The sequence below is a fragment of the Balaenoptera physalus genome (assembly GCF_965194825.1).
Source record: "Balaenoptera physalus genome assembly, chromosome: 6".
Classification (NCBI taxonomy): Eukaryota; Metazoa; Chordata; class Mammalia; order Artiodactyla; family Balaenopteridae; genus Balaenoptera; species Balaenoptera physalus.
Window position 1 is genome coordinate 112,859,469 of NC_138885.1, and position 20,902 is coordinate 112,880,370.

Genomic DNA, 20,902 nt, shown 5'->3' on the forward strand with positions numbered 1-20,902 from the left:
CTTCAGCTCCAGGAATTGAGATGAATTTGGGATCCAAGAATTAGGTCTTTTTGTTCTGTTTTAGTAAACTTTTAGAATGATTTTAGGTTTACAGAAAAGTTGCAAAGATATATCCGTTTTGCCCTAATATTAACATATTATCATAGCACATTTGTTAAACTAAGAAGTCAACATTAACGCACTACTGTTAACTCCAGACTTCATTTGGATTTCACCAGATTTTCCACTGATGTTCTTTATCTGTTCTAGGATTCCGCGTTGCATTTAGAGAAGCTTCATTTCTTACAGGGACTTTCAGCCCATGAGAGGCAGGTGGTCTGGAGACCACATCTTGAGAAACACTAGGACATGTCAAGGGCTGAGGAAGGTCAAATTGCCCCATCCTCACCACCATCCTGGTGGTGGGGGTGTTGGATATAGAAATTTGATTTGAAGAGTTGGGATGGAATCCTCTCCCTTAGATGAGAGGGGTTACCTTAAGAAGTGAGGCATCTATTCCTAATGCCAGATGAAATGAGTTTTGGAGTTTGGAAGGTGGGGTTGCTGCCTAGCCTGAGGAGATACATCTAGGGATGTGGGCAGATCAGGGGAGTGAGTGCAGCAAATTGGGAACAACTACTTTGTGGGAACACAGGAGGGCTCAAGTAGTTGATTAAAGGGGATTACAAGGGGCCAGTTAGCCCGTGAGCCATAGAAATCCTGTATTTCCTGGAACCTGGTGATAGTGTTTTAGAAATGGCTCATAGTAGTAACCAACATCAAGCACTGCCACATTGGACACGAGCAGAGAGTCAAAGGGTGAAGCTGAGATGACCTTGTTGAGAGAGGGCAGTGGGAGGTGGACAAAACACTGATGCCCTGCGTTTGGAAGAGTCGGTTCCCACAGTGAGGAGATAAAGGGCCACCATCTGGGGAGCTAGAAGTAAAGGTCAGTAGAATTGAGAACGGTAAGATGAAGGAATAGATGTTGTAAGAAAAAGCTAGCAGAGTAATTTGAGGTCTTGAAGTAGAGATCGACATATTCTTGAGGACCTTAGGTTCTGAGGCTGTCACTGACTTTCTCTAATCACATTCAAATTATTTAGCTGCCCTCACAGCAGTTAAGTAATCACCTAACCTGTTCCTTTTTTTTTTTTTTTTTTTTTCTTTAAAGAACATTCACCTCTTTTCATTTGACTCTGGATTTCTCTTAATTTCTATACTACTTCACTTTCCTGGTTCTTTCTGCATGTTAGCGATCCTAAACCATAAACTGGTATTCATAACATTTCTTTCACATGAAGTACATGTTATCTCATCTGCCAAACCCATTTAAAACGGACTAGTGGAAATTGCCTCAGAAGCCAAACAGATTGCACCTGTGTACAAGGGACCAGGTGTCTCTGAAGGGCTCCTAGATCTTTTGTATTCTTGCTGGCAGGGTGTCAGGCTGGCCAGGCTGGTGAGTGGCTAACAGTTAAGATTTTAGGTGATCTAATCCTTAACTTGATAGATGCTGGGTGTAATCTACAGATTCTGCATAGAAATTAGCACTTACCCCTGGGAGAGCCCCTACCAGCTGTCAAGTGCTTTACCAAATAGCTCTATACTCAAGAATGCGGCTTCTGGGTGAGGGAACAGTCGTAGTCATTTTACATGTGGTTAGAGAGAAGTCTTGGGTGATGAAAGATTTTAGCTAACCTACACGCTATAGGTAAACATTTCCAAAAACATTGCATAACCTGAATACAGAGTGAATTGTTTTCCAGTAAATACTGGCTTCAGCATTTTTCAAAAGTCAAGGAATGGTATATTTTATAGAATGGGAAAACTAAGAAATGAAATTTGACCTGTTGTAAAACTAGGATTTAGTGCTGTTGAATTTCAAGAATGGGCATACAGGGTACATTAGGAGTAAATGTGAAAGCATAGGGTCATGATGGAATCTGATACAGGGTGGAAAAAATTTCTCTTAACCAGAAACACTGGGCCCTAAGAAGTTGTCTTAGGGTCAACCACATGAATTTAACATACAAAAATGGCAATTTAATTTGGTTCAAACATACATTTCAAACTTTTGTCTTTTCCTTGTAAAGAATAAAGTTCAGTTCACGGTATACCAGAGTTAAAATTGCACAGATGTCAGTATTCCAATAGAGAAAAATAATTTTTCTTAAAAAGCGAAAAAATAAAATTTGAGTTCAGGTAGTCAGATATTCTTTTATAGTCTTACTACTTTAGGGAACAAACCCTTCCTCGGTATAAAAATCTGGAAAAACATGCCATAGTTGCCACCCTATTAATAACTAGTTTCCATGCCCCATATTTGTTGGAGAACCTACTTTGTGATGTTTAAATTTTTACCTTAAGTTGCCTCAATTTCCCATTTATTAAAATGGCTGTATTGCCTCTAGAATTAAAGCTGAAGGGGAAAAGCAATTTTTAGCGATTCCCCTTATTCTACCAACTTGTTCTTGAAGCTACAGTCATGCCCAATGTTCCTACCCCCAATTTTTTTTTTTTCAAACCTTCGACCACTCGAGATATGTCAGCATTTCTGCTTAGTAACTGGCATATTACTACGCGGTGCAAACTATTGATATAAACAGTGACTTGTGATCGATTTTTTTTCCCTTCTGTACTAAATCAGATCATTTCTCCTCATCAGCAACTTAACAAGAACAAAGTTAAAGATGTGACCTTAGGAAGGTAACTAAGGTGGAGGAAATACTACGGCAATACTATCAGGACTGATGGAATATTGCTCAAGTGCAGTGGCTAGGGTCTAAAAGAAACTTTAGAGATCTGGTATATTTCCAACTGAATGTTAAGTGAAATAGCATGTTAAAGTCAAATTACGTGGCTTGTTTAAAAGTCACCCTCTTAACAGCAACCACAATTCTACTGCTTCCTGTTCTTCCATTTTCTTTCCTGTTCAATTGCTTGAAACCCTCAAACAACAAGTTCTGATTCTACAGTATTCCTGTAATTCCTTTCTCCGTGGATTTACCTACTTTTATCTTTCAATGTGCATTTCCATCTTGGCACCATAACAAACAATTCAAAAATGCCATCTAATGCATTATGCCACTGAGCACTGTAGCCAGTGATTTTAAGTGGACTAGATTATCTTCAGGTTGAAAAGAGCGTAAGCTGAAGAAATAAATGTCTACATCTTAACTAAAGGCAGGGGTCAAAACAACTTATGAATGGTTAGTTGGAAAATGCTTTAAGGCCCGACTATCAGAGCTGACTGAAAACATTTGAGTTAGGCAGAGTTGTAATGTTATGTGAACAGTGAGAAGTGTTACAAACACAGTAGCCATATATTTTAATTAAAACAGAGTTTATTAGCTTTTCTTTTAATATAAACATGAGGAAGAAAAACCACATAAGTTGTAGCATTCTTTTCAAAATAAAACTGCAATCAGTACTTGAATTTCCAAGCTCCAAACTCCATAAACAATATTTTTTGAGGTGGTAGATTGTAGTATTTTATATACCATAATTTATCATTTATGTCTCTGTCCCTTAAAAATGATGGAACCTGCAGCACTCAGTATAATGTGAAGCCTTGCTATAAAGAGAGAAAGTACTTCTGGCCCAGAAATGCTTTGTTTACAGGCAAAATTCCTAGGATTACATTTGAGAAGGTAGGAGGAGAAAGATTTCACATAGTTGAGAACACTTTTTTTTTTTTTTTTTTTAATATTTCAAGTTTAGGTGACATCGTTACCAATCTCCAAAAAGACTGATTACTGGACCTCCCTGCCTTTTAAAGCCTGAGGTAAGGGTTCCTAAGGTTTATATGTTTCCTCTTACATAGAACTTGAAGTGAGACACCTACAGCCAGGTTAACACACAGGATAGAAAAGCTGTTTCGTATCACTTACTCTCCTGTCACTACTACTAGGGTCCAGTTCTTTTCAATTTATTACATGTGAATTAACACTGTTGTTCATAATTCCTTCACCAAATCTAGAAAAAAGAAACTTAGGTGATCAAGCAGGTAAGCAGCCCAGCCTTGCAAAGGACTATTTTAAAAAGAGGAGGGGAGGTATCCCCTCAAGTCTTAGTGCAATTTTAAGCTTTGATACTTGTAGAAGTATAAATGCCACAAACTTACGAAACATCATTTGAAAGTTTAATCGAATTTCTTCTAAACTCATTTAGTTTTGTAAATTTTAAACGTTAAGCGTTTATTGTTTTATTTTTTATTTTTTAAAATTTATGTATTTATTTATTTATGGCTGTGTTGGGTCTTCGTTTCTGTGCGAGGGCTTTCTCTAGTTGTGGCAAGCGGGGGCCACTCTTCATCGCGGTGCGCGGGCCTCTCATTATCGCGGCCTCTCTTGTTGCGGAGCACAGGCTCCAGACGCGCAGGCTCAGTAATTGTGGCTCACGGGCCTTCCCAAGCCAGGGCTCGAACCTGTGTCCCCAACAAGAGAGCCTGCGACAGTGAGAGGCCCGCGCACCGCGATGAAGAGTGGCCCCCGCTTGCCACAACTAGAGAAAGCCCTCACACAGAAACGACCCAACACGCCATTAAATAAATTAATTCATTTAAAAAAATAAAAAATAAAAAAATAAAAGCTTAATGTTTAAAATGTACAAAAGTAAATGAGTTTAGAAGAAATTCGATTAAAGTTTCAAGTGATGTTTTGCCAGTCTAGCATTTATACTTCTGCGACACTGTTCTGGAGTATCCAAGCACACTATATTAAAGCTTAAAATTGTTTTAAGACTTTTGGGACACCTTCTATTTCATCACCGGCTTGTTAATTACTGGACCACCATGTTGGCTGGAATTATGAAAATATCCTTTAACACAAGTACATAACAAAGAGGAAAATCATCACAAAATCAGAAGCACCATTATAGTTAACAAGAAATGCAGCACGGACCCAATAGAAGGAAATAACCTACTTTCTCTGTTTATGATCGCAAACATGCTAATATGCTAATAAGTACTGCCTGCAAAGAATTTGGATGACATGTGTTATTCAGCAGCTTTTTGGTTTAAATTGATTGCCAATAATGACTAGCAGCTTCAATGATATAGTAGGGAGGAAGAACCCTGCAAAACCTAACGATGCTACAACAGTCTGTTCCGAAGTTTGGCTTTATGAGTTGTTAGGAGTCCCATGTTTTTTTTTTGGTTTTTTTTTTGTGTTTTTTTTTCTTTTTTGTTTTTTTTTGTTTTTTTTTCTTTTTTGTTTTTTTTTTGTTTTTTTGGTTTTTTTTCTTTTTTTGTTTTTTTACTTTTTTTTTTTTTTGGAGTCCCATTTTTTGATGGTAATACTGCACTGATTCTAAAGGAATATGCAGCAGTATGGGACAGTGAGGTAAGAAAAACATAGAAGTTATATAGCTAGTGTCTTTAAAGTCTAAAAATTTAAACTATTAATTAAAAAACCTCACATAGCTCACAGCTATCAGATATCTGTGCGTGGATTGGGAGCAGATATCTGTGCGTGGATTGGGAGCTTTTAGCTTTGGAGTGGTTTTTGTAACTCTGTTTACAATAAAAAGGACAGAAGAGCGTGTTACATTGACGAGGTCCCGTTCTCTCCTATGAGCATAATCTTCGCTTGTCCATGAGTCTCTTGAATTCAATGTCTTTCTTTAAGGTGAAAATACTAACTTTGCTGGTTTCTGAGCAGGAGAGGTGATATTTCTCCAGTCTTTGTTTCGAGGGGTTTATGATGTTACAACCCCTCACTTCTCCCTTAAGAGAGGATGGCATTGGAGCGCCGAATACCAATGAAATGATCAGCGCTGAAAGACCTTCTCATAGCAGCTCTACACACGTCTTTGTATTTGTCGTCACACAATCTGGAAATGGCCTAGGAAAGTCAATCAGGTAGAACATAGGTATAATTAGGGGGGAAAAAAATGTTCGGACCTTAAAAAAACAAAAAAAGCATCATTGATAAGCCACACATCTCCATTCGTTTAGATAAGTTCATAGTTACTGCTACTTTGGATAGCTGATATCTACACTAACTGACAGTTCCCTAAGGTAATAACCTTTAAGGGCTATGATTAGATTGCTGGGGCAAGGGGTAACTTGCCCTAATAACTTAGAGTTACTTAAAAATTGGGTTCCTAATGATAGGCTCCTAATAGCAATATCATCTGTTACCTACACACGTGATCCTTAAACGTAATGGACATACACTTGGGCAAAATCAGTGTTTACTCAGCTATTCAACTTCTCTTCAGTTTTCATTAGTTATTACATACTCTAAGAAAATTTTAATCAGGTAGGTATGTGCTGAAGGTAGGAGAGGTCTAATGACAAGCGCTGAAAGGTGCTATTTCACTTGCACATAAATTATGGTAGAAAAACATCTTATTCTAAAGTACCACCAAGGTACCACAGAAAGTATCAATTTTAAATGTGTTCATTTCAGTTGTGAATTTTGCTGTATACCCACCAAAAATCATAAGCCATAAGTATTACGTTGTTCCATGTACGTTACCATTTATATTAAAAACTCATGTACTTTCTACATCCAGTATCTGAATCCACATTATACCTTCCAAGTATAGGTCTCTCAGGTTAGCCACGGATGCTTTGTCTAATAAACTCATGGGACTGAACTGTGATACACACACACACACACACACACACACATACACACACACACACACACACACACGAACTGCAAGCTGAGTAAAAAACAGTTAAGAGGGAATTCCCTGGTGGCGCAGTGGTTAAGAATCCGCCTGCCAATGCAGGGGACACGGATTTGGGCCCTGGTCCGGGAAGATCCCACATGCCGAGGAGCAACTAAGCCCGTGCGCCACAACTACTGACCCTGCGCTCTAGAGCCCGTGCTCTGCAACAAGGGCAGCCACTGCAATGAGAAGCCTGCGCACCGCAATGAAGAGCAGCCCCCGCCCGCCGCAGCTAGAGAAAGCCCGCGTGCAGCAGCGAAGACCCAATGCAGCCATAAATAAATAAATACATTTATTTATTTATTAAAAATATCAAGACAGTAGAAATAGTCCAAAACATCAATTATTAAAAAAAAAACAGACAGTTAAGAGTGGTAAGTAGATTCTGTAGGTACATCTGATTAGGGATACAATTTTAAGAAATTATTCATGTACGGTTATATGTAAGTGTAGAGGTTCAAATGGAAAACCATTAAGAACAGATTAAATATGATTGAAAGTATTCTGAATTATGGTTACAGAAGAGACAATTTTTTTTTTTATAATGTGGGATCCCTGTATAAACCATAAAAGACACAGGAAATATGATGCCAACGGGTCAATAAGCTCTTCAAACTGTTAACAGCTTTCCATTTTCCTAATCACTGCTTAATATAATTTAGCTACAGGTGTGGCTTCGGTGGCTGACAGAAAACCCCAGTTAGTGATTTCACAGCCTTACCTCTAAGTTCTGTGCTCTTTCTTTGCTAAGAGGAGTGAATAGAACATTCAGGTTGTTGTCATCTGCTAAGGAGCGAAGGTCAAAGTAGTATTTGGCATACACACTGAAAGGAACATTAATATTAAACTGAAGTAGCTCCACGAAGTGCCTTTCCATCTCATTCCTGGGGGAGGAGGAGAAGACAAAACCAACACAGGACAATTTTAGTCAACTGGGCTATCTTCAAAAATACCATTCTGAGCTACTAGGATGGCTCTAAATACTGTTTTGAAACCAATAATGGCTACCCAGCTGGATTAATACCCTAATGTGCAAACAAGGTACAGCTATTTGTGGTCCTTTCTGCGTCCCAGCACTTTGAGTCTGGGACAAGGGGGAAGAGGTCATGGCCCTCTTATGCACTCATGCTGCTGACTCAGGGGCTCATTCTTCAGAGTTCCATTAGTGCAGCTGTACGATTCATGCTCCACACTCACTCACGAGGCCCCGCTCTAGTGATCAGTTGAAAGGAATGATGTATGCTGTTTATTAGCTCTGAAGAACTTGCAGACATTTTCACCGGGCTGGTGACAGGAAGGGGCTTACTGAAGTAGAGACGAGCCAACAAAAGGAGTGGGCACATCACCACGGCAACAAATGGATCCATCGAGAGCCACTGCTATTATCTCTGAGGGGGGAAAACTCTTGAGGCAACAAGGATTCATCTCAAGTAAATAAATAAATAAGCTACATTCGATGGGAAAGGGAATCCCCCCACCCCCACCCCCACCCCGTGCATGGGGCTGTGTCAAAGGGCATAATGCAAGTTTCTGTTCACCTTAAAACCTTACTAGGGTGAGTTGTCGTCACCATGACAGGACAGGATGCACTTTTTAAGCTTAGGAAGGCAGTAAGATTATGTCTCAGCTAGACTAAACCCACTTTACGATACGACCTCTGATAGAGCAGTTGTTGCCCCCGGTGTTAGGAGAGCAGCCCAGAATGTTCAGACCTACCGCCCCTTGCCAGGACAGACTGCACACGCCCACAGAGGGCGAATTCAATGAAGTGGGAAAGTAGAGTGCTGGGAGCAGGCTTCTGCTATATGACCATATCCAGCCATTTGCTTGCCAAATGTTTAAGTAAATAAATATAAAGTTAGAGTAAATCTTACCACTTTTCACAGCAATCACTTTAGAGAGTTGATTAGATAAAAATGATAAATACCCAAACAAACATGCAAGTGGCTTATTTTACAATACATTTGGTTTCTTGGTTTTCAAGTGTTAATATTTTATCCATTGGATAAATCAACAAATGCTCCATGTTCTCCTGTATGGAGAGCAGAGTATGAGCAGAAATGAGGTTTCTCATTTGTTGAACTTTAAACCTAACTGAACCTACTTCCAAAATTAATTTCCTGTTCATACGGCCAGAAGTCTATAGAAATGTAAATCAGATAATGTTTTGATAATCAGCTAATCAGGACTTAATTTACTACAGGAATAAATGCACTTCACTATCCCTTTTATATTTTCTCCACTAATACATTTTAATTGTGTGGAAATACAGTACTTCATAGGATTAACATGTCTATTAATAGAGCTTTAATCACTGAAGAAAAGCATTATGCCTACAGAATATGCATCTTCTGTGTTTTTTGCTGTTTGTAAATGGCTAGGTGGCTGAAGAGCCTACCACTTACAGGCGCAGCAAACTGTCTGAACAGCAGCTGCTCAGTTTAACTTACTCTTTTGAAGGGAAATATATATTTAACAAGACACAGAGATGTTAGAAAGTTTTAAGGAAAAGCTGATAGACAGCAATTTTTCAATTCAGACTCAAAATGAGACCATTACAAATAGTAGTCAACAGCAGAGGGATGAAACAAATGTGTATTAAACACTTTGTTGTAATGCTTTCCAACTCCCAAAGATCATAAACAAAAGCAGCCTATTATAAACATAACTCCTGGTGATTCTCCGTTCTACACAGAAAAGCGTTGTTTAGAATTAGTTTCTTCATAGCTGGACAGTGCCGCCAATGCTCCTGGGCTCAATGTCTATGAACACCCACACGTTTCCCTGCATGTTCTCGGATGTTGTACCTGGAACCAGAGCCCCAGTCAGCTCAGCTGCAGATTCTGAGAAAATTTCAGCTGCCATCATGGCAGGGATGGTGTTCACGATTACAAATTTTCCTTCCTTCAAGGGACCAGTTCAAAGACTGATGATAGTGTTGGTCAACGTCACTTTAGTTTCTGCAACTTCCAAAAGTACTTCTATTCATTTCAAATTCATTATCTGCTGTTCCACTGTTTGCTAAGATTGCTACCAGCAATATCACCACGACCACCTGGTTTACATGATCACCAAAGTGGGCATTTTCACCAAAAGCCACTTTGACAGCTACTGACAGTCACTGGTCCCTTCTCTTAGTCACAGCTTTCCTCGCTTCAGCTGTAAATATGCACTTTGGTAATTGTGAATTATCTAGGGTAAGGGGCAAAGGTAACAAAAACAAACTCTTGCCCCTGCCTGCCATCTTGATCGGCCGCTGCTGTCCAATATAATCAAGAGGTGTCCTTTCACATTTTCCTGAATGCCACCCACAAAGACAGGTTCACTGTCAAGCGGGCACTTCGAGAGTCTGCTGGAATTACCTCTCTGGCTCATCCTGCTTCCCACCCTTGGGGCCCTTCACCAGAGCCAGATTGGAAGCCTGGCGTTTCATGCCAATGTGAGCGTGCCATCTGTGAGGAGAACCTGCCTAGTTAACTCAAGGCCCCACAAAGTGCCGCTGTGTTTGCTGAGTGCCCTGGGTGAGGCCCCAGGGATGCTTCCCGGACAACCTGAGAGGTAGGTGTTTCCTAGCTCAGCAGACTTTAGGGGAGGAGACAGGAACACAGGGATCTGAAACCTTTATATGTGGCTACCTGTACATCATAGTTTCTGTAACAACAGAACCTCAGATAAAAAGGAGAAAAAGACCAGCAAAAGCAAATACACAATGTGTGACTCAGGTTGAAATTATAACCTGTCAGTAGTCTAGAGGCCCTAAGACCTTAACAGTGGCCACTTGCTTCAAAGACCAGGCATGTGCCCCTTAAAAATGGACTGGACCTGGTAGACAGCTTTAAGAAAGCTGTCAAGTTACTTACTGTACCATGTTGCTCTGGTAGTGAGCTTGTAAAATGTTTGGCAAAAACCACCAGAAAAATAATTTCAATTTCTCAAGCAGAATATTACAACAATAACACATCAAGACCTACCAATGAATGAGGGGAAATACAAATTGTTATACTACAGCTAGATAGAAAGAAGGCTGTAATTTTATGTCTATTTCAGCTCTCTGCACAAGGTAACCTTTCTTAAAATGTAACATTTCGTAAAAATGTAAACTTTATGAGAGCAAATGAGGTATTGGAAAATGGTTAGAAAGTTCACGGTAACCTTACAAACTCACATGTCCTCAACTGTAACGTCCTTGAGGATCTGGCAGTCGTCCACATTCCATACAGCCCGATCGTCCCAAAACTCGGAGGCAAGAAGAATGGCTCCCAAAACAATTCTTTTCCAGTTAGTGGGGCAAATGTCGATCTCAGCATAAGTTAAAAGCCTTTCTAAGTAAACCTGCAAAAGTAGAGCACTGATCTTTGATTTTCGTTCAGTTTAAGTGCTGTGATAAGAATTGTTAGGAATGACAGATTTCATCTCTTTTTGACACCCCTTTTATTCCTAGGTTCTACAAAGACTTTGCTCAGCCAAGCCAAGGCCAGAGGCCAGGTCACAGTTGTAAGTCAGATATTTCTGTGAGTCTGATATTTCTACTCTGCCCGTGTGAATTTCCAACCCAATTTTGGTCACAGGAATGAAAGGACATCTCAGCAAAGGGCATTCTAAAGACACGCATTGTATTATTACCTTCCCACTTGTCAAGGGCAGCACATACAGCCCAGTGTCGACTTCAACTGTTCAGTAAATGCTTGAGTGCCTATCACGTGCAATGTTAACTACAAGACTGGTGGTGGTTGCATGGCGATTTTACATAACGCTTGAGTGTGTAAAATTCTGGTAAGACTGAGCACATCTTTACCTTCTCTTCAGAGTCAGTCACCAGTCCTTTTGTGGCATGAACTTGAAGATAAAAACTGGTGGTCAAGAGAGCCTCCCAGTGGCTGCTGCGTGGCACAGCAGGACAGGCAGTACAAAGGGGCTTTACAACTGTCAAGTATTCCCATATTTTAGTGCCTTTTGAAGGAACACACATGCATACAAAGGGTAGTCCTTTTCATAGCCCCAATTTTTCACATCTCCATTATCATTTCATTATTCATTTCTGTCTTACATAATCTGCAGCTTAGTCAATTCTTTTGGTTTTAAGGTGGGAAGACCTGCCTGTGTCTGTATCCCTGGGGCTCCTCTAAACCTGCCGGTTTGTGAGATGATTTCACGGTTTCTTTTACATGTATCAAATGTCTACCCTACAAAGAACTGGATGGAGTTAACAGCTGAGCAAAGATTAGAGAGGTAAGCTGTGATTTGTTGTTACCTCTGTAGAAGAGTGTATATGCCATTTGACAAAAAGAAAAATGTCCAGTTTGAAAGAGTCTGTTTACTCTCTGAAGGGTTATCAGATTGACAGCTCAGATTCGCCCATGCCCTCCAAACTCTACTGTGTTTTCAAACACGGGTATTGAGATTATATGTTCTTAGTGAAATTCGGCTCCCATTCCCCAAAGAACTCAGCACTCTCTAGTACCCTAAGAACGACTCTCCCCGCAAGGTTCAACTCTCTACTTTATGGGACTCATCAGAGGCACTGAAACGACACTGGCAATCTCTCAACTTCCTCTCACCTTTGTACTGGCAAACTTGGTACACGTGCTGATATTCATTTATCCCACTTGCCCTCCTGTCTCGGAGGAAGCGAGATTTCTTTCTTTTCACTGAAGCTAACTCTCCTATGAATGAAGTTGATCCCACCTCACTTCTGCAGAGCACTGTGCCCACAGTTAGTCTCCTTTTGAACAACTTCTCCCTCTCTGTCAGAGGCTTCCTCCAGTGTGAATGCTTCCATGTCCCCAGCCTGTCCCCCACTGCCCCTAGACGGCGTCCTCAGGCCTGAGGCCAGCTCCTCATCTCCCATCCTCTCCTTAACCCACTTCAGTCAGCCTCCTGCTGCTACCACTCTACAGAGACTACTCTTGCCGTGGTCACCGGTGCCTTCACACAAACAACCCAGAGCTCTTCGTCCCAGAGCTCCACTCCCCAGGCCTTCCCTCATAAATGAAAGAGCACTGCCACACGCCCAGTCGCTGAGACCAAAAACCTGCACTTGAGTGTATCCTGCTCCAATCTGTTAGGACTTCTTGTTATCTCTACCTTCACTGGTACCCTGACCGCTTTTCTGTCTGTCACTTCTGACTTGTATCGCTGCCACTGCCTAACTTCTCTGCCTCCCAACAGACTACAGTCTGTTCTCCCCAAAGCAGCCAGGAGAGCCTCTTCAATTAAGAGTACTTTATGCGCCTGCTCCAGATCTGCCAGAGGCTTCCCATCAAACAAATACCTTCTTCCCGTGGCCTGCAAGTTACGAGGCCCTGTGCGGTACGGCCTTGTCCTTCCGTGACCTCATCACCTATGCTCTTTCCCTCATTCCCCGCTCGGATCACAATGGCCACCTTGCTTTTCCTTGAACACACAGAACAAGTTCCTGTCTCAGAGCCTTGCACTTGTCCCCTCTGCCCGTAATGCCAGCGTACCTGATCTTCCTCAGTTCAGCCAGGTCCTGGGTTCAAACATTACCTCTTTAAAGAGGCTCTTCCTGAGCTTTCTAGTAAGCCCCTCTAATCACTTTATCCCTTTACCTTGCTTTCTCTTCATGGTTTTTACCACCACTTGAAATAGTCATCTTTTAAAAAACACTCATTAAAAAAAAACACTTATACTTTGCTATACACCTGAAACTAACACAACACTGTAAATCAACTGTACTCCGATAAAAAAAAAAAAAAAAAAAAAAATTTACGTCTTCCACACTTGCTCCATAAAGGCGAGAACTTTATTTATCCAACTTGTTCTCTCCTCCACCCCCCACATGTAGAAAAGTGACACAGAGTAGGTATTCAGTGACATGGTATTTATGACATGAGCAACTTCTTGGTAGCATTTAGCGTTTGGACCATACTCTCCTTCTTGAACCTCTCCTGGTGTCTCTTAGGGTTCTCTGCTGGGTTTCCTACCACTGTAGCCACTCCTCTGGGGATCTGTCCCTTAAGTGCTGACAGTCTCTAGTAGGATCTATCTTCTACCCACTTTTTATTTTACATACTTTCTCTGCATTTGAACAGCTACACTTAATTCCCTCCCTCTAGCTCAGATTCATGCTCCAATCCCATATATTCAAATGATTACTAGACACTGCCATTCTGCTGTCTCGCAGGTACATCAAGCTTAACTTGGCTACAAAGAAATGCCCCTCTTCCAACCCAAATACTCTCCTTCCTGCATTTCCTAGCTCTCCATATGCAAGCACCATTCCTGCCTCTCTCAAGCATGTGCTAAGCACTCCAAGTGGCCCGTAGCGCCAAGAAAAGGCCTGTGTCTGATCCAGTACCCACTGAGGGGTCTCTTTTCAAAAGGACAAGCCTCCTGTCCTAAATTCTGCCTTGATAGGAGCAGGCAGTGAGTGGCCTAAGTATTCCTTCCCTGCAGACCACGCAGCTGACTTTCCCCCCTACAGGTTTGCTATAGGGAGGAGTAAAACAATCCCAACTACCTCTCACTTGAATATGATTTATTATTCAAATGATAAAATCTTACCATAGGAATTAGGAATGGATGACAAAAAGGTCCTTACACAGCTGTAGCTTAGCAGGCTAACTAGAGTAAAGCCTTCTGAAGTCCTACTGGCACCCTAGTCCTGGGCAACTTCACATGCAGGCAATAAGAGGACAGCAGGGATGGTTAACACCATTATCCATTATCCAAGGAACAGAGAACTGAGGGCAGTAGTTCTCAGTCAGGACACACATCAGAACTGCCTAGGCAGTGCAGTCTGGGACTCAGCTTCAAACTGCCCGGAACCTGTTTCTGCCTGTGGACCAGAGCGCTCAGTGATTGCCCCGCCCCATCACCACCACACGCGTCGTCTGTGTGTGCGTGTGTGCACTGTGCGTGCGTGTGTCCCCTCAGGTGTGGAAGGAGAAACCAGAAATCTCTCCTGCTGCCTTTAATAGCAATTGTTTTGTGATGAGAAAAGCAATGGCAACGTTTTAAATCATAATGATGATTAAAGCTCAAATGTGTATACTTTACTTTCTTTTGATAGGTTTCTCTTAATAAAGTTCTAATGATCGTTTCAGGAACCTACTTTCATTTGGGAAAAACAGGACCATACCATGTGTACAAGACAGAAATTTCTACAGATGCTTTATGAAAGAAAAAATATCTTACCAAAGTTACTACTGCACCTTCAGCAGTTAGCTGTGCGGCACTAGAAAGAGTATGAACAAATCCGTAAATGAATTTGTGTTCAGGATCATGCTCGAAGTATTCCTCTGGAATCTTTTCTCGCTGAAGGGAGAAAAAATGCAATTTAAGTATCCACGGAAGAAAAATACTTAAAAGTACCCTTAAGATAGCAGTCTTCACACTTGGGCCCACGTGCCCCTTAAAATAATTCTGATTGGGTGACATGTCTTGTAGTCTTTTAAATCTAAACAATGGGATCCTAAAATACCACAGTGATCCAGTACTCACCACCATTCATTAAAGAAAAATACAGGCACAACCGCAGAAAATTTATGTATTTCCACGTTCCTCCCCACAGAATTCTAACCAAATGTAAACTATTGGGTTGGCCAAAAAGTTCATTTGGTTTTAAGTAAAAATAAAAGACACAGTTTTCATTTTCACCAAGCATTTTATTGAACAATATATTCACTAACCAAACAAACTTTTTGGCCAACCCAATACTTTTAGGCTCAAAAGTCTTGCTGATCACCATATGTCATACTTTTCTGTAGTCAACTTTGAAAACACATTTCCAGTGTCCTGTAACCATAAGGCTCTAAGAATGTGCTGTCCTGTACAGCAGTCGCCAGCCACGTGTGGCCACAGAGCACCCGGAGAAGTGAATTTTAAAACTTTGTCATTTTAATTCGTTTAAAATGTAAACAGTTTTCTAATTTTCTTCTTAGAGGCCTTATCATATTAGGTTTATTTACAAATATTTATATTGTTTGATGCTATGGAACATCATCCTTTAAAAAGATACATTTTCTGTTACTTGGGTATGTTTACTTACCTGCTCACTATTCACACAAAGTGCAACTCGGTTCATATCCATCAACCCCTTATACAACACGCCTTCGGGAAAATGACTAGACACAACATGGCGTGGGGAAGAAGACTTAAAGGAAGATGAATTTGACTTCGAGCTGGAGGAAGTAATTTTCTTCTAGTAATTAATTTCAAAGCAAATCAGCATGAAATAAACACAACTGTATAAGAGAAAAATACCACTTCAATAAAACTGACACTTACTGTGAGTGGATGTAATCTCTCATCAAAAATATCCAAGGATCTATCTGCAACTCTATAAAATAAGAATGTGCATTTAAAAAATTAATTCAGGACTTACTATCTTAGTAAAATATCGGCTAGGAGTAGAGAGAGGGGTAGAGGAAGCTTAACCTTCAACGAAGCAAACAGTTTTATAAATTCTTCTCCTGGATTCCACCCTTAGAAAGGTTTCCTGACCTATTTTTACTCAGCACATCAAGTTCTGTGAAACCTTTTCTACAACAACCAGCCAGAGTTGCCTCTATAAGCACTGACCCTCCCTAACAGGCAATGCTAGTAAACCAATATATTTTCACCCCTCTAACCTCACACTGGAATATGCAAGAACATTTTATGAAGCAGTGGTGGTGGGCAATAAATTCTTCTCACTTCAATCAATGTGAATATGAGATTCATGGTTTTTTCCCGTTTTTTTCTCTTTAGTTCTTTATATCCTTATTGTGTATTTCTTCTTGTCTCTTTTAAATAGTTTGAGTTAAAAATGTAATTGTCTTTTTATTTTAAAAGAAACCAGGCTTTTTAATTTAAAATTTCACCACACTAATACACTGCGCTCATTTGAACAGCGGTTCTCTAAATGTGGTCTGCAGGCCTCTGGGATTCTCCCCTATCCCCTCCTTCAGGAGGCCCAAGAGGTCAAAACTGCTTTTATAAGAATACTAAGACACTACCTGCCCTTCACATTGTGTGACATTTGCTATGGATGTATAAAAGCAAAAGTGGGTAAAACTGCTGGTTTCTGAGCATGAATCAAGGCAGTGGTACCAAACTGAATTAGAAGTCATTCAATTATTCACTGCCACTTGCAGTTAAAAAATCTGCTTGAAGAACATCCTTGATAAAAGAGTAAAAATTAATAGTGTTCTTAAACCTTGGTCCTTCTTTTTAATATTCTGAATAAGTGGAAAGTATGCATTAAGCACTTTTACATACTGAAATATGGCTGTGTTAAGGAAAAGCACTTGTGACTTGGCGGTAAGTCATTTTTTTCATAGAACACCATCTTTATTTGAAACACTTTTTTCATCGAACACCATCGTTATTTGAAGGTACAACTGACACAGTCATTCTTTCAAAAATGAACAAAGTGAGCCTGTCACTTCAAGGAAAATAACTCTAAAGTTATTTGTTGCCAATGATAAAATTCAAGCCATCAAGCTAAAAATATCAGGAGTTTTGGAAAACTTCTACCTTCGATTGTGAACTTGACAACTTCTCAACACTTAAAAGACTTTTCTGGTAAGACTGGTGGTGATACTAACAAAAGTGAGTTTTTGACACTGTCTAAAGAAATGTGAACCAATACTTTCCAAATGACCAATGTATAATATTATAAAGTCAGGTACAGGTAAAAAGATCTACTCAGTATGCATGACAGATCAATGGGTATTAATTTAACATAGTATTTATTACAAGTTCATTGATATGATTTAGAATTCCATTTTAACTAATTTAAGAAACTAGCACATGCAGACTTTTGGTACAGTATCAAAGAATATACCAAATTATCTGAAGGCTTTAAAAATACACCTTTTTCCAACTATATATCTGCAAGCGGCTGGATCTTCTTCATATTGTTTCTTCAAAACAAATGACTGAAGACAGAATAGATATGAGAATCAGCTGTCTTCTATTGAGGAGATACTTTTCTCTCAATATTTTTTGTTGTGGAAAATAGTTATTTTTCATTAAAAAAAATGATTTATGTTGAACACTGGGGTTCCCAATCAGGGGTGATTTCGTCCCCCAGGGGACTTCTGGCCATGGCTGGAGACAGTTTTGGTTGTCGTAATGTGGAGGGAAGAAGGTGCTACTGGCATCTAGTGAGTAGAGGCCAAGGGTGCTGCTATATATCCTATAACACACAGGACGACACCCCACAACAAAGCATTATCTAGCTCAAAATTTCAGTAGTGCTAAGGCACACCCTGTTTTAATATACAATGAATTTAATTTTTTAAATTCTCAATTTCAATTTCTAATACAGTAAATTATCAATATAACCCATATAAACAAATACTCTTTGGGATGCTCAGTAACCTAAGAATTAAGGGTCCTAAGAGAAAAATAAATGATTCACTTCTATATTGTAATAAAAGCACTCTAATAATAAAAGCTTATGCCAGTAACATCTATAGTTATTACCTAACACTAAACTTGATACCTTGTAAATTAATTAGCTGGAATAACAAGATAGGTTTCAAAAGAGCTCACCTGTTCTTGATGTGGTAATATATTGCTAAGGTCATACTGTGGAGGAAAAAAAATACATTGTCATCACTGATTTTTATCATATCAGGCCTGAAGACATTTTTAAAAAGGGGTTAGCAAGGAGGGAAGACCTTCCAGAGGCCCAGTGGCCCCGAAATCCTCGAATTCAGAACAGTACCACATGGGTGCTTTCCCCCTTGTTTTAGGTTCTTCAGCTTTTAGCAAAATTAGGAGACCCAAAATGCTAGATATGCTGTTAGAAGGCATGTTTTGGTTGATTATTATAATATATAAATTATTACATATGTCCCCTGTCATTTGTCCTTCTACCCACAAAACCTTCTGTCCTGTACAAGTTATATCTATCTATACACATGCTTAAATTTAAGCCATATAGTAGTTTGTGTGTGGGGGTGTGTGTGTGTGTGTGTGGTTGTTTTGTTAGCCCCTGCATTTCAGTTGATTTAGTTCGCTATCCACCTACCCATCCGTTTTCCATTATTTCCCTAAAAGTAAATAATAAAAGTGCTCTATACCAAAATGATTTCAAATCACTTTTACATAATTATTAGAAAATTTAATAGCAAAATTTTATAGCCACAAAACTGATGATAGGTCTAGCTATCCTGAAATAAGCAGTGCTAATAAGACAGCATAATACTACACAGTATCCTATTAATGACAGGTATTTCCAAATTATTTTAAATAAAGTATTAACGAACAGATAGATACAAGTCCTTAGGTAGTCTTTTTTAAGTTACTATATTCCTAAGTTATTCACAGATGTTGTATATTAGGCAACAAAGGGGTTCTCTGGTTAAGTTATATGCTCCCCTTTGTTCTCAGTGTCTAAAATGAAACTCAAAATAATTGAGGGAAGGCAAATCTGAATTTTAGAATAGGTCTATAGAATCTTAGCACTTGTATAAAGGCCTGTAACACCGTTAGCATCAAAGATGGATACTTCTATAGTGCTTCCAAGTTTCATCTTCAAATTGATTTTAAAATCACAGCATTAGAAGTTTTATGATGGAAAGGACCACTGAACCGTAGATGACATTTAATTAAACCACCCATTTTACAGATAAGGGAACCAAGGCTTAAAACTGACTTACCTAAGGTCCCACTAATTATCAGAAGCAGTTCTCTTTCTCCTGCCCTCTAACCAAATAGTGGCTCCCAAGCTCAGCTGCACACTGGGATCATCTGAGAAGCTTTAAAAACTGCCTGGCTTCTGCTTCAAGATGTTCTGATTTAACCGGCACTGGGTATGACTTGGGCATCAGGACTGTTTTTAAAGATCCCCAGATGACTGCAGCGTGCAGCAAAGTTTAGGGATGAATGAGTTAGGGTTAAGATCGGAGAATCACTCGGGATGCTTTTGTCCATATAATCATGCTTCACATCATTCCCCATCTTGTCAACAGGTGTGTGTGCGTGGGTGAGAGAGAGACAGACAGACAGACAGACACACAGACACTGTGTCTTGGAGGCGGGGGCAGGCGGGTGGACTTTGTGCATCCAGAAACATATATCTTGAAAAGTTGCATAAGTGATTCTAATAAGGCTCACCTACCCCACTGAGAACAGCTACCCCACTGAAAACTAACCCCATGATAAACATTTTCAAAATCATTCCTAAAAGCCAATTGGCCCTATTAATTTTCTCAGTAAACCTTTATTTCACCAATAATGAATGTGATGAATGATCATTTCTAAAACTTCATGAGAGCAAATTAAAATTTACTGTACTTCCAAAAATTAGACTAGGTCGGGAAAAAAAAGGATGAAACCTTCTTGTCTGAGCAAGGTAAATCTTTTTTTTTTTTTTAATTTTATTTAATTTTACTTAATTTGGGATGCATGGGGTCTTTGTTACTGCGCGCGGGCTTTCTCTAGTTGCCAAGAGCGGGGGCTGCTCTTTGTCGTGGTGCGCGGCCTTCTCACTGTGGTGGCTTCTCTTGTTGCACGGCACGGGCTCTAGGTGCGTGGGCTTCAGTAGTTGCACACGGGCTCAGTAGTTGTGGCTCGCGGGCTCTACGGCACAGGCTCAGTAGTTGTGGCGCACGGGTTTAATTGCTCTGCGGCATGTGGGATCTTCCCAGACCAGGGCTCGAACCTGTGTCACCTGCGTTGGCAGGCAGATTCTTAAACCACTACACCACCAGGGAAGTCCCTGAGCAAGGTTTACTTTCAAAGTACTTTTGAATTATATACTGGACATCAGACTCTTTTGAATTCAAAAGAAGCTGCGACTCTAGCCAAAGTAGAGTGGGTTTTGTACCCACAGATTCAGTGTCTTGGCTGAAGAAAAACATTGAGTGATTATGTGATAAGTGCCCAAACTCAGGACTTTAGAGATGGGGCTCAGTTTTTGCTGAAACATGACTTGACTGCAACTATTATTGTAAGCAAGAGAGGAAAGTTACATTATTATGACTGTGAACTTGCTGTCTTTAATTAAAGTAGAAGTTACTGAGAATTTAAATAGCTAAAAAAAAAGCTGGCACATTAAAAACCAATTAAAAATACAATTAGCTTATAAAATTAAGACAACAAATAAAATTAAGGATAAGGACATTAATATTTTCAAATAGCATTTCCCAAACTGTGTTCTGGAAAATCAACATTCATATCCTAAGGAGATGTTAATGTTTCGTGGACAACCGCGAGGGAGGAGGCAAGAAGCTCTGCATCCCGTTTGGTTTTTTTCTCTTAAATAAGCTTGAAAGGTTCATCA

At 39.9% G+C, this 20,902-nt stretch overlaps 1 protein-coding gene across 2 annotated transcripts in view; it reads right to left on the reverse strand.

Moving 5' to 3' along the window:
* Nucleotides 1-4,904: 4,904 nt before the first annotated feature.
* LOC309662492 (cyclin-Y-like protein 1) overlaps nt 4,905-20,902 on the reverse strand; it is a gene marked incomplete at its 5' end in the record, with an annotated part of 34,334 nt that continues 18,336 nt past the window's right edge. Inside the window, 6 exons of one of the 2 annotated variants that reach the window (XM_082465248.1) lie at nt 4,905-5,825; nt 7,385-7,547; nt 10,829-10,995; nt 14,821-14,940; nt 15,913-15,964; nt 18,166-18,201. In XM_082465248.1, coding sequence (XP_082321374.1) covers nt 5,709-5,825; nt 7,385-7,547; nt 10,829-10,995; nt 14,821-14,940; nt 15,913-15,964; nt 18,166-18,201 — 655 coding nt within the window. In that variant the 3' untranslated portion in view covers nt 4,905-5,708. The remainder of the gene's footprint in view (nt 5,826-7,384; nt 7,548-10,828; nt 10,996-14,820; nt 14,941-15,912; nt 15,965-18,165; nt 18,202-20,902) is intronic. The other variant, XM_082465249.1, reaches the window with a different exon arrangement.